This window comes from Drosophila grimshawi, unplaced genomic scaffold (genome assembly GCF_018153295.1).
Source record: "Drosophila grimshawi isolate 15287-2541.00 unplaced genomic scaffold, ASM1815329v1 contig_311, whole genome shotgun sequence".
Classification (NCBI taxonomy): Eukaryota; Metazoa; Arthropoda; class Insecta; order Diptera; family Drosophilidae; genus Drosophila; species Drosophila grimshawi.
This window is the reverse complement of record NW_025063098.1, coordinates 10,748,422-10,772,732: the sequence shown is the minus strand read 5'-3', so window position 1 is coordinate 10,772,732 and position 24,311 is coordinate 10,748,422. Positions and strand designations below refer to the sequence as shown.

At 41.5% G+C, this 24,311-nt stretch overlaps 2 protein-coding genes across 2 annotated transcripts in view; both read right to left on the bottom strand.

The window, feature by feature from the left end:
- Nucleotides 1–43: 43 nt before the first annotated feature.
- LOC6563746 (protein kinase C-binding protein 1) lies at nucleotides 44–17,667 on the bottom strand. Its single transcript, XM_032736944.1, has 10 exons — nucleotides 17,640–17,667; nucleotides 7,633–8,741; nucleotides 7,395–7,561; nucleotides 7,236–7,317; nucleotides 5,013–5,193; nucleotides 3,688–4,949; nucleotides 2,008–3,612; nucleotides 1,036–1,932; nucleotides 541–779; nucleotides 44–453 (listed from the first exon to the last, which is right to left on the bottom strand). Exons 1-10 carry the CDS (start codon nucleotides 17,665–17,667, stop codon nucleotides 450–452), a joined length of 5,574 nt encoding a protein of 1,857 aa, XP_032592835.1. The 3' UTR covers nucleotides 44–449.
- The window catches only part of LOC6563747, a 34,677-nt gene continuing 27,795 nt past the window's right edge, over nucleotides 17,430–24,311 (bottom strand). The window contains exons 2-3 of the mRNA XM_001989668.3: nucleotides 20,385–20,815; nucleotides 17,430–20,263 (exon numbers count right to left, since the gene is read on the bottom strand). Of these exons, the coding sequence (XP_001989704.1) occupies nucleotides 17,808–20,263; nucleotides 20,385–20,478 (2,550 nt within the window). The 5' untranslated portion in view covers nucleotides 20,479–20,815 and the 3' untranslated portion in view covers nucleotides 17,430–17,807. The remainder of the gene's footprint in view (nucleotides 20,264–20,384; nucleotides 20,816–24,311) is intronic.

Genomic DNA, 24,311 nt, shown 5'->3' with positions numbered 1-24,311 from the left:
AATATCCATATCAATTTGGAAGAAAAGGCATTTTATTTGAATGTTTTCAAATTGAATTGTGTTTTATTGTTTTAAAGATCGTTGAGACATGTCTTCATTTTACCCAGCTTAGATCTATATTCTATATAGCTACTTATCCATGTAAGTATGTATGTTTACCGTTGTAAAGTTTGATGCGATGATATATGCAATGAATGTACACATGGGTTAACTTATTGGCTATTAAGAACTAAATGTTTACTTGTAATCATTAAGCATCATTATGTAAATTGAAGTCCATCTTATGGTTTACATAATTAACGCTTTGTGAGCCATTTAATTTAATGAATATAATAAAAGCAGCGATGCCTTTCAAATTATATACTAATTTAATATTATTGTAGTTATTTTAATTTAACCTCTGAATACGTAATTCACACTTATCGATAGGATTTAAAATCATACCGAAATTACCTGAAAATATAGCATTATTTTAATGTTAATATTCTAAATGGTGAGAACATAAATTATGCTTCATTTATAGATAGATCCAAAACTCACTGTTGGTAAACGTTGTTAAGTTGATTGAGACGCATGGCCTGAGCGCTGTTGCTGCCGTTGTTGTTGTTGTTACTGCTGCTGTTGTTGTTGTTTATGTGGTTGTTGTTGTTCGAATTGTTGTTGGCATTTCGTGCTCGACTGTTGGGCTGCGATCCCCGTGACGTCGATTTTGCAACATGCCGATGATGCTGTTCCGATATGTGAGCAAAGGGCGCATTGTTGCCAACAGTGATGGGCAACTGAAATTTTTTGAAAATTCCGATTAATATTGTATTTAACATTATTTCATTATGCCTAAGATAACACTACTGACGATAAGCTAATACCTTGATAACCAATGTAAGCGTTATATACTCCATTACATTGTGGAATTCATTTTAATTATTGTTTCACTTGCTCTCATTCGACTCTAGCATTGATTATGATACAAATTTGCTTTCTCTCTGAACAAAAACTAAACTTGAACAAATTACTAACATAATAGTTGCGACTCACGGGTATATTATAGCGTGGCACGACAATCCGTTGCGTCTGCTTGTTGCCGTAGCTCATGTTGTTGCGCTGTTGACCCGTCATAATCGTGTTGTGATGATGCGTCGACGTCGACGGCGATATCAGTGTGACTGGGCTGACAATGGTGTTGTTGGTGGTGTTGGTGTGGCTGCTGCTGCTCGTGGCTGCTGGCATTGCTGAGGGCAGCGGCACTGGGCGCAGGAAAGTATTGTTCGGCAGCTTGAGCACCTCGGCGGGCGGCGGCGCCGTCGACTGATTAATCAACGATACCATCGATGGATGCGTCCACTTTTCGCCAGGGCCAACAACGGTGGCGGGAGCAGTTGCCGTTGCCGTTGCCGTTGCCAGCCTATTGTTCATTTGTTGGCTAGAACTGGTGACAGTGCTTGTGGCATTTGCATTCGTGTGCGTGTTAGCCAGCGGCGCCTGCAATAGCGACTGGGGGCTTTGTGTCAGTGGTTGCGTCATCAGCGTGGCCTTCTGACTGCAGCTGGTTGAGTGACGCTGCCAGTGCATCTGCTGGCAGGGATAATCACAATATGAGGTGTTCCAGCAACAGTAGAGTTGCGCCTCGCGCATACAATTCGCACACCACTGCTTCTTCTTGGCATCCTCCACAGCTCGCATCCGTTCCAGGGTGCTGTGCTGTCGCAGCTCGCTGATGACACGCTTGTTCTCCTGCTCCAGCGTTTTGCGTATCTCGGCGATCATTACCTCCGTGGAGCGCTGCATGTCCGCCAACTGGCGTTCGTAATGCAGCTTGATGCGCTCGTTCTCCAGCGTCAAGCTGGCAATACGAGCCTGCTGCACACTCGCCTCGCCGCTACCGCCCAGATCACTCAACGTGTCCTCGATGACGGAAATAAAATAGTCCGTAATCTGCAGCACATGATAAATAAATAAACAGTATTAGTCAGTTGTTATTATAGGAAACTCCACTCAAAATAAGCTTACCTTGTGCGCATTATCCTTTAGGCGGGTTGAGAGTGGTCCGGCTTGTGCCGGATAGATGCTTGAGCCATCTGAGTGCAGCGGACCGCAGGGTCGCATCGTCAACTTGGGTGGTCCGGAGCGCATTAGTAGCTCACTGAAAGGCGTTGGAGCGACCGGTTCAGCTGTTGGTGCGGGCGTCTCACTGATCAGCGTATCACTGGGCAGACCATTTAGTACACTCGCCAGCAACCCGACAGTTTCTGTGCTGCTTGAGGATCTGGGTGCTGCTGTTGTCGATGTCATCGTTGTGAGTCCGGCCAATGGTGGTGGCTTCAAGATACTGCTGAATGTCGGCAACGGTGCGTTGCCTGTGAATCCGCCGGTTGTGCTTTGCAGCGTATTCTTGGAGACTGCTCGCAATGGCGGCACAGGTATCGTCATCAGATTGGAGCTGATCAGATTGCTGCCGTTGCTGCCGAGGCAGCTCGAGGAGCTGCTGTTGCCGCCGATGCCTCCATTTGTGTTGCGTGGATCCATGGGTATGACCACCATGTTGGACTTGAGCAGACTTGATGTGGGTGTTTGTGGCGGTACTGCTGCTGTTGCTGCTATCGGCGAATTTGCCGATTTGTCGTGTTTTATAGCCATTGGCAGTTTCTGTACCTGTGCCTTGGGCGACGTCCGGCTGATGGTGCAACTCGTCGCTGGTTTGGGTGATTGTGATGCCAATGGCAACGGTGGTTGTTCTGGTGGTGGTGTCGTTGAATGTGCAGCTGCCGGCAAGGGTCCATACGGCACACCCCTTAACGTGTTGCGTTTCGTTGTCGGTGTCGTTGTCTGTGTCGGTGGCTGTGTCTGCGTCTGAGTCTGAGTCTCTGGCATTGTCTTTGGCATCTGCTTCTGGCTCAATCTCTGTATGGTTGTGTCGCCCACGAAGCGAACAAATTCATCGCTGGCAGGCGTCTCCACGGGCGATGCTCCGACTCCAATTGTGGCATATGCTGCACTTGCAACAGCAGCCTGTGGTTGCGTCTCTGCCCGACATGGTAATGCAGGTGGCGGCATAGCAACTGATTCTAGCTTTCGCTCTAGTTCAGGCTCAGGCTCAGGTTGATTGATGACTGCGATTTGTGGCTCCGGCTGCGCATTCGAATTCGAATTCGACTCCGTCTCCATTTCCTCCTCGCTAAACATTTCTTCTTTGATTTGAATTTCAGGTGCAGTTGCTGCTTCACAGGTCACAAAATTGTTTGGCTCCGGCGGTGGTGTGAATGCAGTTGCACTGCTTTCCAATTCGGCCGGTGGATTAAGTTGCTGTTGTGGTGGTGGGGGTGGTGGTGCTATTGCTGCTGCTGCTGCTACTTGTTGCTGTTCCTCATCGGCGGGCAGTGGCTGCAACGCATCAGCGATAGGCGCATCCTCACTTTCCTCTGGCTCCGACAACACCTCCTTTTTGATCTCCACAAACGGCACCACTCGGCTAATCAGCTGCTTGTGTTGTCGCTCAACTGCCCGCTGTTTGGCCATCGTTGCATTGATTGCTGGCTGCTCGCTGGAGTCCACTTTACTACTTGGCTTTGCAGCTGTTGTTTGCTGCTGCTGCTGAGGCTGCTGTTCTTGTTGCTGCTGCTGCGACTGCTGCTGCTGTTGCAACTGCTGCTGCTGTTGCGATTGTTGCTGCTGCTGTTGCGTTTGCTTCTGCTGTGGCTGCTGTTGCGTTTGCTGCTGCTGTTGCGTTTGCTGTTGCTGATCCCTTGGTATCTTGATTATAGTCACGCCTTGGCGCCTTCGAACCAGCTCCACAACGGAGACAACCAATTGGCTTGCTTCGTCCGCTGCAGCTTCAACGGCGGTTGCTTTTTCCGTCTCCGCTTTTGGCTGTTCCATTTTCGTTTTCGCATCCGCTTTTGGCTGTTCCATTTTCGTTTTCGCATCCGTTTTGGTTTCAGTTTGAGTTTCTCTAGCCTTATCCTTGTCCATAGTCTGTTGCAGCTCCTCTTGGGCCTGTTTGCGCGCCTGCTTGCGTCGCTTGTGCTCTGCTGCTGAGGTGCTCTGTTGGCTCGTCTCGCTGCTGGCATCGGAATGTTTGCGCTTGCTTACTGACCCCATCACATCGGACACCTGCGTTGGCAGGGGCTTCATCTTGACCATTGCCTTACACGTTTCCATGGATTTGCGCTTCAGCACGACGGTGCAACCACGGGATTCTCGGAGAGCATCGCCTGCTCGGGGTATCACCTCGTAGTTGTTACTCTTCGGCTTGGCATGATCAGAGCTGGGCGGTATTGGTAATGGTGCCGGTGGCGGTAGCTTTGGCTCAATATCTTGCGGTGTGCTTTTCTTTATGGGACTGCCGGACTGATCGGATTCGTTGCCCGACTCGGTGGCCTTTGTTTTCTTGACAATGGAGAGCTTGTCACCAGCCGTTTTTCGAATGAGAAATTGCAGAGGCGTCTTGTTAGCCGGGGCCAGCTGCCTATTGATGGCATCATGCACGCCGGGCATCATTGCCTCCAGCTGCTGCTGCTCCTCTAGCGGATCGTAGTGTTGGCGATATGGTGCATAGTTGAAACTGCCAATTTTACTCCGTATGTGCTCAATGTGCACCTCAACCTCACGTATACAATCGGCCAAATCCCGAGCTGATCGTCTGCTTGTCTGTGTGTTGGGATCCTTTGCCGAGTAAAGGAAGCAATCTTTCACTGGCACATTGGCCCGATCGTGTTTGCCAAAGAAACGTACGTTGACCACAGCATTTGGGCCAGAGCCCATTGCCTTGGCGGGCCAATATGGGAAACCCTTCAATTTTGCCCAAAGCAGCAGATGCGGATGTGTGCAGACCTTGACGAACCACTCATCGCTGGAGTTGGCATTCAAATAGCATTCGGCGCAGGTGTCAATCTCGTTGGCCTCTTGCCGGCAGACCTTTACCAACGCTTTGCAGGCTTGATCCACTTTAGTATCTGGCGAACCGGAAAAACACATAAGCTGACTGGAGTAAAAATCAAATAAAAAAAATAACTTACCGCCATCTTCTAATATAAGCGCATTGTGTTGCATCCACTTGACTTCGCTGAGGAACTCATCGGTGCTGCGAAATGCGCGATTTTTGATGCGTTCCCACAAATTTTCAAAGTTCACCGGATTCACAAAGTATTTCTTGTAAGTGTCGGGCAAGACATCCTGTGGAGCACGCAGTTTGTATACCTGCAAATGAAAAGAGCGACAACGAAGAGTAAATGAGAGTTTCACGAATTCGCCGCCGTCTAAGAGAGCGGTGAAGAGAGCTGCGCCATTTCCATTGTAAACAAACAAGTTTGACAAGCAGCAATATACAAACAGCAATAACGACGCAGCAGAGAGCGACACAACACAACCATTAAGACCAAGAGCGAGAGCAAGAGGCGGTCAAATGCTAGTATGTACTCTCTCTCACACCAATGTGTTTTAACAATCGAACCGAATGCCTCGCTGTGTGTGAGCGTAACTAACCTCAAATTACAAAGCGAGCGAAGCAGAAGCAGAGGCGGCAATGTCAGGCAAATATAAATTGCGCGATTGACGACGACGCGTCGTCGTTCCATCACACCACCACCACCACCATCACCTCTTCTGCTGTTGCTTGAGGCTGCTGTTGCTAAATTCTTTTCTGCTTGACTCACTGCTTCTCTGATTTGGTTGAGGTTGATTCTCTTTTCATTTTTTTTCTTCCTGTTGCCATTCGCAGCAAAAGCAATATGAACACAGCTGTGTTACATACATGAATTCTTTTTTTACAGCATGAATGTACAGTTGTAAGCATTAATGAATATGTGTATATGAATATAAATGTATATGTATGTATGTATGTATGTATGTATGTATGTATGTACAGATGTATGCACAATTACATGTCCATTTGTCTGCGGTTTGGACTTTGTAATTGTTTTTAATGCGCTCTGGTAGCCGACGGCAGTAACATTAAATGAATTAATTAATTCCTCGCACATTTTTAGCATATTTTGTAGAACAAACGAAACAGGGGCGGTAGCATTAATTAGATATTTTATGGAGCTTTTGGCTAACCGATGCGATGTAGAGAAGTAGTCGCTGGCTGCTTCATGTCTAAGCATAATATTGTGCTCATCCACAGCTGGAAAACAAATGCCCCAAATAATAAGTTAAGCCTCCAATAAAGTTGTGTAAAAATGTGCAGAGAAATGTTTATGTATTTGTAAACATTCATATATGCATGTATAAATATGAATCTATTTACAAATATGCGCACATTATTTAAAATAAAATTCATTTTACAAACAAAGAATTGTGAATAAACAGAATTCAATTTGTGTTTAATACATAATGTATTCAGTCTAATTAGTAAGAAAACAAAAAAGAAGTTGCTCTCAAAAGAAGTTGACGACGATATACACAGGATGTACATACATATATATATGTACAAATATTTGATTAAATGTGTGCTCATTAATATGTAGATACGAATTAACAAATGTTCTACATACTTATTTCCATCTATGTTGTAAGCACAAAAAATAAAGCTACTGAATTGTACATCGAATGTGATTCTTATTTTATTCAGCTGCCTAATGCTGATAAGTTAAGAAACTGAACGAAGTGAACTCAATTTAAGTGCACGCACGCACACACACACTCACACACACACATACACATATATATATAAGTATATTAATATATTCTCATTGGAGCCAGTCAACCTCGGGCGTATAGGATTATTTTAGTCGTTACATCTGACAATAAATATGTAAATATTTAGTTACAATTGAGATTATACATACATACAGACAAACTTATGACGAGGGAGTCTCTCTTTCTCACTCAGCAAAAGCAACGAGAACGAGACTTCTCAGGTGTCTATACAGTTATACGTCGCCAAGAGAGAGACAGAGAGAGCGAGAGGATGAGCAAAGCAAACAGAGCACGTAAGTGCCAGAGAGAGAGAGAGAGAGAGAGCGCTAACTTAAGACCTGATGCATATACATTTGTACATATTTATTTACATATTTGTACACAAATATATGTCAATACTAATGCAAATACACACCTATACCTGTAGCTCGTTGTGTGAGCACAAAATTTCGCGTGATTTTATAAATTGACAAGTAAACGCACATGGACTGAGCAGATAATGAAAACTGTTGTGAACTCGTAACTATCTATACATATACATATGTACATGTATGTACATAGAAACATATGAAAACGAATTCCTGTCTATATTTATTACTTACCCCACGAATATGCTTCATGCGCTCGAGCGCATATTTGAGCAGTTGACTGAGCAGATCGACGGATACATCGTTGCGACGTGACCTGATGAAACAAACAAATGCAGCTTGATGATATATGTATGTAGATGATGATTTACAGTCATTTCAATTATCATTTACCGCTTGGGCGCACTCTCGACGAGCACACATTCGGGACACTTCCACGAGCTGTCGAACTTCGTCGATGCCGGCCGAACGCAGTACGTATGAAACGAACGGAGGCATTTGGAGCAGGGCATCACCTTGCCGCATCCACGACACTTCCAGCAGAACGGATCCCAGCCAACCTGTGAAATGGCAGTACAAATACAATGCTGGCAATCAAACAATTATCGATTATCGATAATCGATAACTTACCCTTGTGGGTGCTTGCCAAATTTCGTTGAGGCGTTTGTTAATCGCCTCGCCATCATTTGATGCATTCGCTACTATCTTTGACTCGCTGGCATCCGAGAAGAGGGAGAGATTGGTATCCGTGTCCACTGTCGAATTGGTTTGCCACTCAGCACTGTCATCTTTAGCTATCTGTTGATAGTCCTGCTCCTGCTGCTCAGGGTCTACCGTGTCGTTGATGTAGCGTTCGAGGAAGGCCATCCGCTTCCGAGCGAACTCCTCGTTCTCGGAGCGCAGATTGCCACGGCGTGGCTGGTGCTCCTCGCTGCTCCGCGAGACAGTCTTGCTACGTGATCGAAAATTGTGGCGGCCACTTCGTCGATTACCATTGCTCTCCTCGCTCGCACTCAGATCGACATCATTGTCGTATGCCATCCAATAGGTGCGATTCTTCGATTTATTCAACATCAGCTCCGAATCCTCGTACCACTCCCGCTCCGCATCCGAGTCCTGTCTGGGTGCCGGTATGCTTTTGCTGCGCGTCAGTCTGCCTCCTCTGGCTCGCCCTCTGCTCGACTCCGACGAGCCCGTCGATGAGTGCTCAACCATCGCCGCGGGCTGTTTGAGGACAGCCCGTGATTTGCGCCGCTTCAGCTTGGAGCTCTCCGACACGTAGCCGGTGAGCACCTCGGACTCGTTGTGTGAACGCTGCAGGGCAATCATTTCCTTTGGCACACGCACCTTGTTCTCCTCCATCTTGGGCGTCGATGTACTCGGCTTTAATGCATTCGGCTGTGGCGTAAGGGTCGACGTTACCACTTTCGTTAGCTTCATGGTAAGCGAAGCGTGGCCGGAACTAGAGCCGGAGCCAACTGGTGTCGCTGCCAAAACTGGCCAAGCATTGGAGTTGGAGGAGCCTGTGCTGTTGCCGCCACTGGCCGAGTCAGGTGGAGCGCTGACCACATATTTCAATCGCTTGTTGCTTATTACTGCATCCTTCTCCTGGCCAACGGCCAACAGCAGATGCGGCGGAGGGCTGTCAATGGCAGACGTCGCCTCGTAGATGGGACGCGGTATAGACTTGCCGCTGTCCGCGTCGTCGTCGCTGCTATCCATGTGGCAGATCTCTTCAGCTGCAAATCGAACACAAACCAATCAATCAAATTCATTATATACAATATCGAAATGTATTATTTAGTTAAATTATTCACGAATTCAGATTTCCCATTATATATTATTATATATGTAAAAATACACATATAAAACAGGTCAATCTAAAGTAAAAATAAACAAGTAGATCAAAAAGATGAAATGTCTTGCAATCGATAGTGTCGAAAACTGATCGAAAGATATGCCATATTATTAATATTTTTATTTCGGTTCATTTCGTATCGTTCAAAAGAAGAAAATTGAACAGCAAATGGAGAGAGTTCCACAGGCTTTCCTTTTATAACTATTTTTGAAGAGCAGCATTAATATGCACAATAAAAATTGTAAAATTTATACAGAACTTACAATATTAGTTGAGTTACATATACATTCCCTCTCTTTGCAAATTTTTACTCAACTCGTTGACTCATCTGCGATTTATTCGCTACTTCTCCATACTGGCTGGCGACTACATATGTACATACATCAATATGAGACGAAAGAAGGCCAACTTACCAGGACTTTGTTGAGTTCAGTGCATCTGCTGCTCGGCAGAGCGAGACACACATACACATTCACATACAAATTACAATGCAATGCGATGCGACGCGTGTGTGCAGAAGAAGAAAATAGTTTGTTTTTGGTTCGCCTTTGATTTCTGGTTTATGGTTTATGGTTTATGCCTTGTGTGTTGTTCTTCTGCTCTTAGCAGACTAGCGAAATATGCATTGTTGTATTGAGTTTTCTTCCAATTGCCTTTTCTTTCTCGCCTCTTTGTGTTGTGGTTGCCACTCTGTTATACTGTCTGTCGTCTTCTACGTGCAACTGCAAAATGTACACAAAGATAAAAAAGATTGAACACAATTTACATTTGTTATGTATAGGCATATGCAGGTATGTATGTACGTATGAACATATTGTATCTGCGTATTCTCATGCATATACATACATACATTCATATGCATAGGTGGTATACATACATATGCAGACAAACGATTATCATTCGTCTTACCAATCTCTTTCTGGTTTTCAGGCACACTGCGCTGCGTGTGAAGTCGCACAGTATGTTGCCAATTGATGCGGCCAGCGTGGGTGCAGCGTTTTCTTTGTTAATTCATAACAACTATTGACTTCTGTGATTTTTACATTCAATATTGTTTATTTTACTTTACATTTAGCAGAAAATTACCGCACTAAAAGAAACCAAACTCAATGCGTCGGCAAAACGAATGAAAATGAATTCGCCTCAATTGCTTCTCGCTCAAATCAGTCAGATGTTGACCGCGCTTATGCTCACTTCATACGATGTCGCACTCTCACGCTCACGCTCTTTGTTTGGCTCTCTTTGCATCAAAGCGTTCTCTTACTCAATTTGTGGGCCAATGTGGTGAATTTTTGTTTGCTCATCATTGATTATGATATTATATTAAATACATATTTATGTAAATGTATGTGTGTGTGTGTGAATGTTTAATTAAATAATAATGTAATTATTTGCACATATGTAAATTAAGATTTCTAGTTTTTTTTTAAGTTTGGCACATTGTGCTTATAACATTCGGAATTATTTGTTTTAGTGTCTCAAGCTTGTTAAACACACATGCATAAAACTAAGAAAGGCACGAATGAGAATGAAAAGTACCTTTGTGATTTGCGGAGAGTTTTTTATAAGTTTAAGCATCTGTAGTTAGGTATAGTAAACAATTAAACTAAGCATCCTCAACTATCTTTCATTCTCAGATAATAAATTATTTATTATATGTGAACGAAATGATTGGTTTTTTTTCTTTTCGGATTTTGGCATTACATTTATTAATTTGTATATTGTTAGAAAAACAGCACTAACCATAAACAATAAGCAATTTGACAGTCGGAAAGAAATGAAAAGAAAAGAAATGCTTAAGCCACACTCAAGCAAAGTGTACTAAATATAGCAGTTTCCATATATTCATGGCAAATGATGGTCGTAGAACAAAAGTTGGCACACATGAACCCCATGCATAAAGGTCGACTTAAGCAGCCCTTAGGCGACCTTATTTGGGCATAAATACCCCTATATGTTTGTACGTATTTGTATATACATATATTCGAGCGATGTATGCATTTGTGTACCTGCTGGTGGAAACATGTCAATAAATGGAGATTACTAACATAATTTGTATTCCAAAATCCAAAACTGTTAAAAAAGTTGTTTGGCCCCCCATTTCTTTCTCTTTTTTGTGTGTTACACGAGCAAAAAAGTTTGCTTTTTTCCTTTTGCGGGAGTGTTCCTCGGGGAGCAATTGGGTTAATATTTGGCACATAAATTTGCAAACGAAACACTTTAATCAATGCTCAGTCGGGGAGAGGGCAAAAATGGGGCCTAAACGCGGTGCAATGCACCTTTAAGCAATAGACCATATTGAACAAAATATTGAACAAAAATAAAAAATAAAACATCAATAGTGAAAACAAAAACCTCGGGCATGGGATTTGGGCAGCTGGCTGTATTGGTATACACTTTGGCCTACAGGCGTAAGGTTTTGAGCCACAATGGCACGCTGCTGTTTGCTGGACCTAAAGCGATGCCGGCCATTTATAACATATTGAATTTCATTTTGTTGATCTCGAGCCGCAAGCAGATTCAGCTTACCGTTGCTATTCGACCGGAGAAGAGTCCACTTGCATGGTCGTTTTGCTGGGAATTATAGAAAGCCTTGCAGCACCTGAGTGCACCAGCAGCCAGGACGACAAAGTGAGGCAGTCGGAGATAAGCAAAAAATACACTTCACAAACTTAGGCGGCGTTCGAATTTAACACTTCATCTAAGCAATTTTCGATAAAAAATTAGTCTTTTGCACTTAATAAGGAATACAATTTGTATTGCTCGAAAGAAGATTTTTGTTCCAGTTATTTGAGCAATGCTACGGTTCATTTTAGAAGTAAATCTACTTTTTTTTACCGTAGATTTATACGTGTAAATAAACAGTTATCAAGAGGCTTAGTCTACCGTACTTAAATTTCAAAACTTAAGCTTCGATTGATTGGTCCTGTTGGACTATCAAGATTATGGCCGAAATATAGCTTTAATTCATTCACGTGTTCTTTCGAGTTATGTGTGAATCGATTCGAACTGCTCGTAATAAGAACGGAGAGCTAGTCAAAAGTCATCCAAATCATCCTTGTAGTTTCCGAGCTTTGAATTTTCGACCCGATTCCATTTGCCATGTTACAGAATTTGACCAACTGTTTGACTCTTCAATGAAATCCTCAAGCTAGAATGCCAATCAAGAGAGTTGGTCTCTCCGATTTTATACATTATGCAAAGAAATAGTTCCTTTACAGTTATTTTGCTGAGAAATTAATTGTTCTTGTCTTTTTGTATCATCCTAAGAGTAAGCTTGAAAAAACTATATTTGCCCAAATCTTGGCTTACTCGTTGATTTTATTACTCAGCCAAAGAGTATGCTTTGTGTTTGGCTCAGTTTCGAGAATGCGGATGTGTATTTTATGATGTACTCGAAGAACTCTATTTCTGTATTTATTATTGATTGAAATTAAGTCTAGTGAGAACTGTAATTACAATTTAAGCAATTACACCGCCCAAACTGAAGTATTAATTTTCAAATCATTTTCTTAATGCATATTAGTTTTTTTTCCATTGTTTTTTTTTGCTGTGTAGTCCACTTTGGTACCCAGCTGGGCATTGCCAATTATTGAGCGGTTGCCAAGTGGAGGCATATATTGCCAGGACTGGCTGCTGTGGGCGGTGCACAGAAACAAGTGCAATAACTGTTTGGCAAACAGATTTATTTTTGCTGGCTGCCTGTGTATTGTTGTTGCTGGGCTGCTGGGCCCCCTTCTGCTAGTAAAAATATTGGTTTCTAAACTTTCATTGCCATTGCGGGTGGCAGGAGGTTCTGCTGATGGCGCTGGCTGATACGCGACTCCAACTGGCTGCTCGTCTGACCGCAGAGCACCACGGCTGCAGTGCATCATTTTTGCATTAGAGAAGTGCCTGCTCCATAAGAACTGTAAATAACCAAAGCACAAAGACAGTGTCAGCTGACGTCCCAATGGCGCTGATGCTGTTGCTGGAATCCAGGAACCGGTTGCAGTTCCAACCGCAAATTATGCCTGTCAAAAATGAATGTTATATTCGTAACGTTAAGAAAAAAAACTGCACAAGAAGCAGCAGCCAGTGTTTGGCCGTGACTCGGAGTGTGTGAGCGTGTGGGTGTGGATATTGGGATGGGTTTTTGTGGTTTGCTAACGGTACGTGCTCAATGCGTCACATTCTCTGGAGGACGGACTGCACACATGCTCTAGCCGGTGCAGCCTTTGGCAAATGAAGCCAAACCATTGATGGCTTCTGCCGCCCTTATCCCATACACGTATCTAAACGTATGTATGTGTGTGTGTGGGTGGGTGTGTGTGTGTTGGCTGACTGACTTGGAGGTTGGGCGATGCCGCAGTCACCGCAGCTGCACCGGATGCTGACGGCGTTTGGAGCAGAGGCAAGGCAGATGCTGGTAACTTTGACTAAATGTGTTTTGAGTGCATTAAGATGAAAATGTTATTACTGCTTTCTGCTCTGTTCAACGGCTGCTTTCCGTGCAGTCATTATTATAACATTCTGTGAGGTCTGCAGCAGTGCCACATGGATGCGGCATCGGAGATTAAGCGCGGAAATGCAGCAAAATATGTGCACAAACATGGCAAACTGAATTGCGGGGCGGCAATTGGGGGCGTGCGGGTAGATACACATACATAGATAAACCCGAACGCAAACGGAAATTTGCTCACATTTCCAGATACGAGTCCTGATGTCGAAAGTTTGATCAACAAGTGATAGCTGAGCGAAAGCACACGCTTTGCCTGCCAAATTATGCAGATTAGCTGGATTCGAGGAAGTTGCCAGTTGCAAGCGCAATTGAAAAACTCAAAACTAAGCAACTGGAATTGATTGACTGTGGTTGCATTATATTTTCTTCAGGTCAAAGGTTTATCTTTGACCTTTTCTTCCTCGCATTGTCTAGTTACGAGAAATGTGGAAAATAAACAATATAGAAAATATTTATATATATATAACTTACGAGAAACCAGAAAATATATAAAGTTATGTCATTTCCTAAATAACATTTAACACTCGTTTAAAAAGGATTATAAAGTAGTCTGCCAATAATATATGATGGCCAAAGTAATGTAGTACATATATAATCATATACTTAATCAACTGCAATATGATATTTTAAATTTCGTTTTAATGATCAAAGTCCGCTGCAAGAAATAAAATCAGCATTTGCATTTATTTCATATTTCTGTTTTGTGTTCTTTATTATTATTATTATTTCATCTATTTTAATATAGTGTGTAGTAAAGCTTGACAATCTATACCAAAGGATAATGCTATCATCATGTGTGTTTAGTTATACATACATATACTTATTATTTTTGGCAATATTCTGTCATGTTTTCCTCTCTATGTCTGTGCTAATGTGTCATGCTTGTTTTTCTTTTTCATTTCTTTTATGAAAGCTTAACAAATGTGCAAATCGTGTAAATTGTAAATTAAATTTGAGTTTAAATACAAATTGCTCGACATTTTGTTTGCCCTTAGCTTAAGCTAAAAGCCAAATATGCATTAAAAAAAATAATAATAAAACAAAATAAAACTTAATCACTTGACTCTGGCATCGGGTTCGACTTTATTAAAAAAATATATCCAATTTGTAGCTTGTTTATTAGTTTGACATCGTACAGCAGGCAAAATGAAAATATCGACTGCAATTTGTAAAGGTAAAAAATGCAACTATAATTTTTCGTTTTAATTTATTTATTTTCTGCATTACATCATCCAAACAAGGTTGATTTTATTTAACTATTTTTTCTTCTGTTATTTTTGCAGCACATGCAAGGTTGCGCAGGGGAGGGGAAGGGGATGGCTTATGTAATTGTATCCGACTCTTTGATAAAGGCCAGTGTATACATCATTGGGTTGCAATGTGCCTAACCGTTTTGTTCGAGTTGATTCCATTTAAGTGCATATATAAATGGTGCATAGCACACATAGATACACCCACACACACACACACGCACACAGGAACACAGATGCATTCATGTATGTGTACCTGTGTACAGCATAGTAAGCACAGCAATTAAAATTATATTTGTTACATGCACAACGCTGTCTTTTGCGAAAGTCGTGTGTGTATCTGTGTGTGTGTGTATGTGTGTGAGTGCGTGTGTTTGGTATGTTTTTAAAAATTTAGCTTCAATGTTTTCAGAGTTTAGTTTTGTTTGCATTCTGGCGGTTCACATCACTTTTTAATTAGTTCAAACTATTCAAAAGGTATTCCATGGCCTCGCATCTGAGTTATTTTAAGTGAAATTTTACGAAGATTTTAATATGGTTAATGTTATATAGCATATACATATATGTACACTTCTTCTTTTGTTGTTTACGAGATCACATAGATACATTTCAAACAATGAGTAGACACTTGTTAAGACTTTGTGTCTCAAAAATAAATGCGGAGGCGTAAGAAGTGAACAAAAATGATTATCAGTTCCATGCCTCAGAGGGTCACATAAATTCAAGCAAAAATACAATCAGTGTCATGTGGTAAGATAATACGATGCAACATATACACTTGATAATTACAAATCAAAATATATTTTTGTAATTAACTAATATCGAATCAAAGTGTCATCTATACACTGACCTTATACTATCGTGCAGCATCTAGGCGTTTAATATAAGTATTAACTTTGGAGAACTATGAGATCTGAAGGAAAAAATGTACTATTTACTGATATTTCTATCTCTATTGTTTAGTTTTTTTTTGCATTTTTTTTTTAAAGATATTTTCCATTTTTGTTTGTTTGTGAAACGTGCAATTGCAATACTTTTACATGCTTTCATGTGCATGCTACTCTGCTGCAGATATTAGAGCTCCAAAAAACAAAAACCCCTTTCGAGCACTTGCCACAATATACAAAAAAGTGGGCGTGTATCTGAGTTGTGTAAACATTTGCTTGCATATGTGTTTATGTATTTGTCTGTATTTTGTTTATTATGTTTTCTTAATTCGCATTTCGTATTTGATGATTTCATTGCGTTATTCTTCATTTCCGTATATATATATATATTCTTCTTTTTTGTTTATTTACTTTTATATTTATGTTTGTAAATTTGCATGATTTGCTCGCAGAAAACTTTTTATTTATTTTGGCATGCATATTACATACAATTAGCTTTACATACATACTCAAAACAACATATGCGAATACAAAAATTGTATGCGGGCTTGCGGCTATGAAAATGTTGATTTGTTTTATATACTTACACATTACGAATTTATAATTTACATTTATATTATCAAGCTCGAGTTGTAAACATACTACACAAAAATTATTATGCTGCATTTGTTGTTTCTGGCTTATATACGGGTTACATTTAATCTATACATGTACTGGTAAGTATATATATATATAAATTTTAAATGTATACTGCTACTATGTATACGATTATGCATTATACAATATATAATATGATATACTGATACACCCCCCACATTGTAGGTAGTACATGCATATTCAATTACAATTAGTAAAATTTTGACTGGCCAAATTAATTATGTCATGGCACATTGATGTTTTCACTTTAGTTTATGGTTTTTACATCAATTTATGTACAGTTAAAATATATAAAATATACAAACATAATAATACTATTTGAGTTCGAAAACTTAACAAGTTTGGCTTGGTTATGGTTATGGATGAGCATTAATAATCTAAAACTGAAGCATCGTATGTATATATGTATGTCTAGGTCTGCCGATTAAATTTAAAAGCAGCCCAAGGGCATAACAATTATGTTTAACATTTAAAACAGAGTGTTAAAACAAGTGGCACCACCAAAAGCTGTGGCATTCAGCTTTCGTTTCTGATATTGAGCTGGGCATTAAAATAATTGTTGATTTTAAAATCCATGTAAATAAATGCCAATTCACACACATATTTACAGAATAATAGAATGCCTATCGAAGAGGACTTAAATTGTTGAATCTATAAATAAAATATCCTCATTAAATGCAATCGCACGGCTAAAAGTTAAATACGTATATCATTAAAATAGATAATTTAATATATATCAGGTATATTACTTAGAATCTCTAACTCTATATGCATATATCAATGTGGCTACAGAGGATTATACAATGAGCAAAGGTTTCACTATAAACTTTGGCGTTGAGCACTAACATCATTTCCAACCGAAGTAAAACCAAAATAAAAAAACACTGTCAAGCTCTGTAAGAATATATGTCGACAATATCAATACATTCTCTTTACATATATATATATATATGTATATCTATATAAATATCTATAATTTGTTGTATTCTTTTTACATAAATGTTTGTTTTTACACATTATGAAGGAAAGTTTTGGTCTAGGATCGTTTCGCTCAATGTTCACGCTATGCATTTTAAACATTTAACAAATTAGACTGAAACTACTACTGAAGGTTATAGACGAATTCCACAGTGAATCATTGTCGAATTCGCATCAATGTTCGCCAGTGGAATGTGGCTAAATGTTAGGAATGGGCTACCATGAATCTACATTTATATGACTAATTATATTCTACTTATGAGAGTGTAATAAAATCATTATTAATAATCCTTTTTTGTTTGCGGTTGTTAACATACCATTCTCATATTCTCATGGGCTTTTTGTTTTTGTTTGTTGATTTTGATTCTACATAAATTGCTCTTGGATCGCTATTATATATAGTACATACAGATATATATATATATATTCAGCTTAATATAGTTTCGGCTTAAACTGCAGCAGTCAATAGATTGTTCATATTGAATGCTATAATTATAAAATATTACTTTGAAGGGGATTCGCTGCTTGGTACATGATATGAACAAAACGATTGCCACAGTGGATTTTTTCTCTATATTTTTTCGTATATGCTCTGTGAGGCAGGACACAATCTATTGACCGGCAGGTGGCGCTAGTGCGCTTGCTGCTGCTATTTACACGTGAGTACCGTAATACTAGAGGGACACAAACTCGCCACTGCCACCCTTGTCGATGGCAACCGACTGCTCCGTCGTCTGCAGCTGCTGATGGGCATCTTGGGGGGACTCCAGCTCCATTGGATTCGGCTGTTCGGCGGATTCGCTGAACAGCGTCTCGTTCTCGTTGCCCAATCCGCCGCTTGCGGTGATGCGTCGTCCCATGTTGTCGTATTTGGGATACGCCGAGCTATCGCCAGGTCCACTGCTCTTGCACAATGGTCGCAGTGGCGTTGCCTCGACAATGGGCGGCGTGCTGCAGGCGGAGGAGGAGGATGGCACATTGTTGATGCAACTGACACAATTGGCGGCGGACACTGGCGTTGCTATCGTCGTTGGATGATGACATTGAACGACAGCGGTGACGGCTGGCGGTGGCGGTGGCGGCGGCAATTCCATCTCATTGGTGGTGCTGCAATGATAGGTGCCCGTTTCCAGGTTGTAGGTGACAATCTCGTCATGTGGATAAAAATTCGTTGCACCGCCGGGCTGCAGCGATGGGTCCTTCTTGAGAATGCCTCGACGCGTCGTGTGACGTGGCAGGGTGGCACAATGTGCCACAGTTTGACTACCACTACCACCATCACTCGAACTTGATGCCACAGAGGAATCACACTGCACATCCTGCAGGCGCTTGGGTATGTTCAGCAGATCGGGATACATATTAATGTCGGCGCCATCGAGCATGTCCTGCGTGACAGAAACGCGTATGAATATGTTGCCAAAGGTGGGATTCGGCACAATGTTGGAGCAGAACTCCGGCGGCGGTGGAAAGACACCCACATTCAACGGAAACTCCTCCGACAGCTGTGCATGTCCATGAGAATGGGAGTGTGTGTGCTGTCCCGGATGCTGCAACTGATGCTGATGCTGATGCTGGTGCTGATAGCTGGCCATTGATGTGGGCACCGAGATCAGTCCGCATGTGGGATCCTTGACAGTCATCAGTTGCTGGCGCATATGCTGACCAGCCTGCCCCTGACCCTGTCCACCCTGTTGCTGCTGCTGCTGCTGTCGATGATTCTCGACCGCATGTATCTCAATTTGATTGAAGCCCAGGCTGGAGTCCGTCTTGTTGATGGAGCTGGGATTGTTGTCGATGCCATAGCTGTCGCCACGATCATTGGTCGTCGTTGTCACACTCGAATCGAGCAGCTTCTTCTCCTGATCATTGAAACTGACGCTCGACTTGACGCCAGCCTTATTGGCATGCCGATGCTGTCGCGTTGTCCGCTTGCACAGACAGACCACAAACGAGATGGCGATGAGGAGAAAGACAGTGCCAAAGATGCCCATGATCAGGCCGAAATACCAGAATGTTTCCGGTGTCTTTACCAGCACATGCTGCACAATCTCGCTGAGGTAAATGCTAATGTTCTGCGTCATCGATCCAATCAGATTGCTGCCCGTACAGGCATATGTGCCCGCATCCAGGCTGCTCACATTGAACACCGTCAGATTGCTCCACAACTTATCGGATGCAATGCTCTCCACATCGAAGAGCACATTGTCATTGTCCAGAATTTTGCCATTCAGCTCCCAACTGACCTCGGGCAATGGATCCCCGTAGACCAGACAGCTAAAGGTTGTATTGCTGCCAATATCAATGTTGGTGGCCTCCTCATTATTAAAGATCTCGACGCGTGGCGGACACCCGAAGAGCTCATCATCGACACTGTCCCAGGTGCGATCCTTCTGCACGGGCGGGCCCTTGCACACCAGACTCACGGAGCTGAGGCGACTGCTGACATACCAGCTGCGAAATTTACGCAGCTTGCAGTTGCATTGCCAGGGGTTCTCCTCCAGAGACAGCGTTTTCAGATTGCCCATGTGCTGGAACACATACTCACTCAAGCTCTCCAGCAGATTGTTCTTGAGATTCAAGAACTCCAACAGATTGAGATTGGCCAGCGACATGGGATCTATGTAGGAGATCAAACAGTTGTGCATGTCTAGAGTCCGTAGATGCGGTAATATGGGAAACTGATAGGCTGACAAGCGCTTCAGCGGATTCCCATTGAGATAGAGTATACGCAGTCGATCGTTGCCCATGAATGTATCCTTATCGAGCATCTCTAACTTATTGTCGGACAGATCAATTTCTACAAGTATCTTCAGATTGCGAAAGCTTTCCTTGTGTATGTATTGGACCTCGGATTTTTTCAGATAAATGCGCTGCAAATTGAGGAGACCCAGTGAAGAGAACTCCTCCCGATTCAGATATGGTATGTGATTATCGTTAAGCACCAGGACCTGCAGCTCGGTGCTCAACGTTGTCGGTATGCTAGTCAATTGCAGCGAGCTGCATATGGCCGACTTTTTGCCATTGGTCCACTTGCAGGTACAGTTGGAGGCGCAGCTCTGCGACCAGTCATCGGCCCACACCCAGCCGAGAAGAGCCGTCAGGCACAGAAGCCAAAGCAGATGCTTCCACACTGCAAACACAAATAGAAAAAGTCAGCATTGTGGATTGGAGGAGGAGAGAGCGAAACAAAGGTTGGCACAAACACACAAAAAGTAATGATTGACGACCTTAGGTTCAATCTTTTGTTTTACCTGGCAGTCGGATGCTCTCATTTCTGCTCCTACTGCTGTTACTGCTGTTACTGCTGCTCCTGTTGCCTCTTCTGCTTCTCCATTTGGCTGCCATGCTGTGCGTTTGTCTTGCCCCCTCTTTGCCTGGCCAGCAGATCTGGTAGCGTGCCTGCACCGCGACCTCGCCAATTGATGACTCTAAATGGCTTTAGCTGATTCGATTGCCATGTTTCACATCATGTTGCCGTCGCTGGCGAAAAAGGGATCCATTACATATTACCCGGCACTTTGGCACAAAGGCAAATTCTCGTTGCACTCGACTGCGACAGATTCTTATTGAATATTGTTTTTGTGAATTTTATTTTTTCGCTCCACTACACACACTCTGTCACCAGCGTTTTCGCCTTCCCCCTCTTTCCAGTCACATCAGAGGCTTAACAAGTGTTGCCGAACTAAAAGGAAAAATAAGCGAGAAAAAATCCATCATTAAGCAATATTTTCTTATGCAAAGCGAAGAGTTTTAAAAAAGTTCCGTATTATTTGCTTAAGGGAAACTCCTTTTAAGTGCATTAAATTTGATGAATATTTATAACGTTATCAATAATAGAATCAATTGCAATCGACTTATTGTCAACAATAAATTGCTGCTAATTTATATATGTTTTTATGTTTCAGAAATATTTTCAACCCATTAATTATTGTTACCATGTTTTATTTTGCTCCAAATTCTTTATCTAAATATTCATTTATTTATCTTTATATTCATTCCACTCTATCGACGATTTATTGATTTAAATTTGCAATCCTTTCCTTTTCCACTAAAATGAATTTCCTCAACTTTAAGACGGCTTTTTCTTGTCGTTTTACATCAAAAACTTTGACGGCACAAAGAGGAAAAACCAACGATTTTGGCCAAACTGAACCGCACACAGTTTCGATTACGAAAAGTTTTTGATTCAAAGCTTCTTCTTAAAGTAAAATGTAAACTAAACGAAATCGGCTTTTTCTCAGAGACTACTTTTGGGAACAGTATGCATTGTTTAGTTGCCGCTACCGCTGTTGTTGTTGTTTTGATTGTAATTTTAGTTGGCTCATTGGTAATCTCAATTTACCGAACCACGGCCTGTAAATGGAATGGCAAACAATGGCCAATGGGAAAATGGGAAAATGGGATCAGCCTTTAGCAGTAGCTTTAAAATCGCTCATCAACAACAATTTGTAGTTTGTTGTTCATCTTGGGTTCGGTTTTGAGTAGGGTGCGGGTGAAGGTCCGTTGAATGGACAACAGAGCAACAATGCGCACCAGGCGCACCAAGCATCCCTCAGTTACCCACTCGAATGGCAAAGGCATCTTTACAAAATCAGCATCAAAAGCCTGTCGGATTCGGACTTTTTTTTTTTTTTTGTTTTGTTAACGCTTCAAAGTGGGGAGTGTGGAAATGGGGCAAGTTGAAATTCGCCTCGTACTGCAGAAGCAGAAAGTAAAAAAAGTAAATGAAATAAAACTGCAAACTGCTGAATTACCCACCTACACACACATACATGCACACAGATACACACACACACACACACACACAGATAGACACACAATGAAAATGTAAAGCACTCTGAAGCTTCATTTGTCAATTTGCCATTTGAATTTGTATTTGTGAAATTCACTTGGACGCTTTTGCGCCTGGTCCTGCGCCCCCCCTTTCATCACTCCCCTCGCCATTGTCTGGCGGCACTCCCTTGGCAAACCCTCAAACTCATTCATTGATCCCCCCCACCAACACTCTATCTCTTATACTCTTTCTCTCTCGCGCCATCTATCACTCTTTGCTGGCTGACTCTCTTTCAATTTTTCTCTCTGACTTGGCTAAGATGCTTCTGCCAATGCGGATAATATTTCCTGTGCCAGTGCAGCAGTTGGCAGCGCAATTGCATTGGATGCGCCCGGTTCAGGCTTCGTTCCTCACCTCCGCGTCCTGTCGTGCCCCTCATCCTGCTCGACCTCTAACGTTTCGTTTCGTTTCGTTTCGTTGGCTGGCAATTCAACTGATTTTTGCCAGCCACATGCCAAAGTGTGTGTTGTCTGAGTGTGCGAGTCTCTCTGCGTGTGTGTGTGGCAGTTTACTCGTGGAGCCAAACAATCGTCGACATTTTTATTTGTGCAGCCTTATGAGCACACTCACACTCGCAACCACACACTCACTCACAGATTCATACACTCACTTGAAGAGATCCGCAGTGGCAGACGCTACTACCACTACTACTATACACTGGCTGGTCTCGTTGATATATTCATAAATGTGGCACAGTGGGCCACAAATGGCAAAGCTTCTTTAATGGCCAATTGCCAAAATGCGACGGTACAAAGTATTTGAAATTGTTGCAGAATATTAAAAAAATATTATGATAGGATCTAGCAAAGAAATACTGCAGCTACATGTCGTAAAGCAAATCAATTAACTGATGTCCTCATTGATATGGAGACCCAAATACAACAACCACAATCCAGTATGCTTATAATTTGGGATATACATATCGATATAAGTACTCAGAATGAACTGCCAGTTGCAGTTGCACAGCTTGATACGGTTGCATATTATACGACTGTTAAGCCTGTATTACTATTTGGCAGTTAACGGAAATCAGGTCAATAAAATCAGTTAGCAGTTGCAGTTCGCAGTTGGCAGCTGGCTCCAGTTGACCATTGGATGCTCAGCATTTGGGCCGTAATTGGATTTATTTGTGCTTCAACCAACAATATTTGTGATTGCCATTCTGCTCAAGTAATGAATTTTCGTTAGGTGCATAATGAAATTGATTTAAAACAAAACAGAGTACTCCAAACAGATTTTAAGTATTTTTCATTTTCATTCAGCAAAGTCGTTAAAAATAACTCAGTTATGATTCACACAGAGTTTACATCTCTTAAAATAATAATAAATAAAATGTTCTACAAACTTTATAATCTGGATTGCTGAATAACAATAAATTATCGTTATAAACTTTTTAAATTACCTAGAGGATATACAGAAACAATAAATAAAAGAAGCAGAATACCAAAAATACAATTTATAAATGAATAAAGGGAGATGTTGGCCTGATCAAAAATATATATGTGCATATATACATTCAGCAAACGGAAATGTTTGCTTTACCTGTTAAACACAAATCGACAATTTGTAAATATTTTTCTTTACTCATTTTTCATGGATGCAGCTTTTGGTAAATAGAATAAAAATTGAAAAGTAATCTTTTTTTTTGTATTTTAATTCAAATTCCAAGGGAATTCAACACAAACTCACAATTCGAGAATTTTAAAATGTTTGGCTCATACCTAGACATTATTGAAGTTATTTTGGCATTATTTATGCAAGACATTAAAAATTAACACTGACATGAAAAAGCAGTCAATTTGAATTGTCGCTCGATTTATTTTCAATTGAATGCTACCGAAAATAACGAAAAATAAGCCCATTCCTTTGAGGAGCATTTGAGTGGGATAATTAATTACCATCTGCATATGAAATTCACCTACGATTTAGTCTAGACTTTGGCAAATATTACGCATGGCCGATTGCAATTTATTGATTTGGATTCCATGGCTTGTATTGAACACAAGAAAACATATCAGAGTAGCCTTGTGTTATTTACATTGTGCCTTCTTAAGTTGTGAGTTGGACAGGAGGCAGAACAATGCTTTGGCTAGTCGACGTGGAAGCCAATCAAATACTCAACTAAGGTATTAATAGAGTACGTTGAAATGTCAGAAAGTAATTAGTAATCATTGTAATGTACAGATTTTAGTTGAATATAAGTCCGACTCTTGAATTTATAAATGATTATTAAAGACATACTTCCGATAGTCAAATGTAAATGAGAAGTAAATGCAAAAATACTTTAACATTTTTCCATCTTATCTTTTATTCTCTGGAGACCTTTAGATGTACATATTCGATT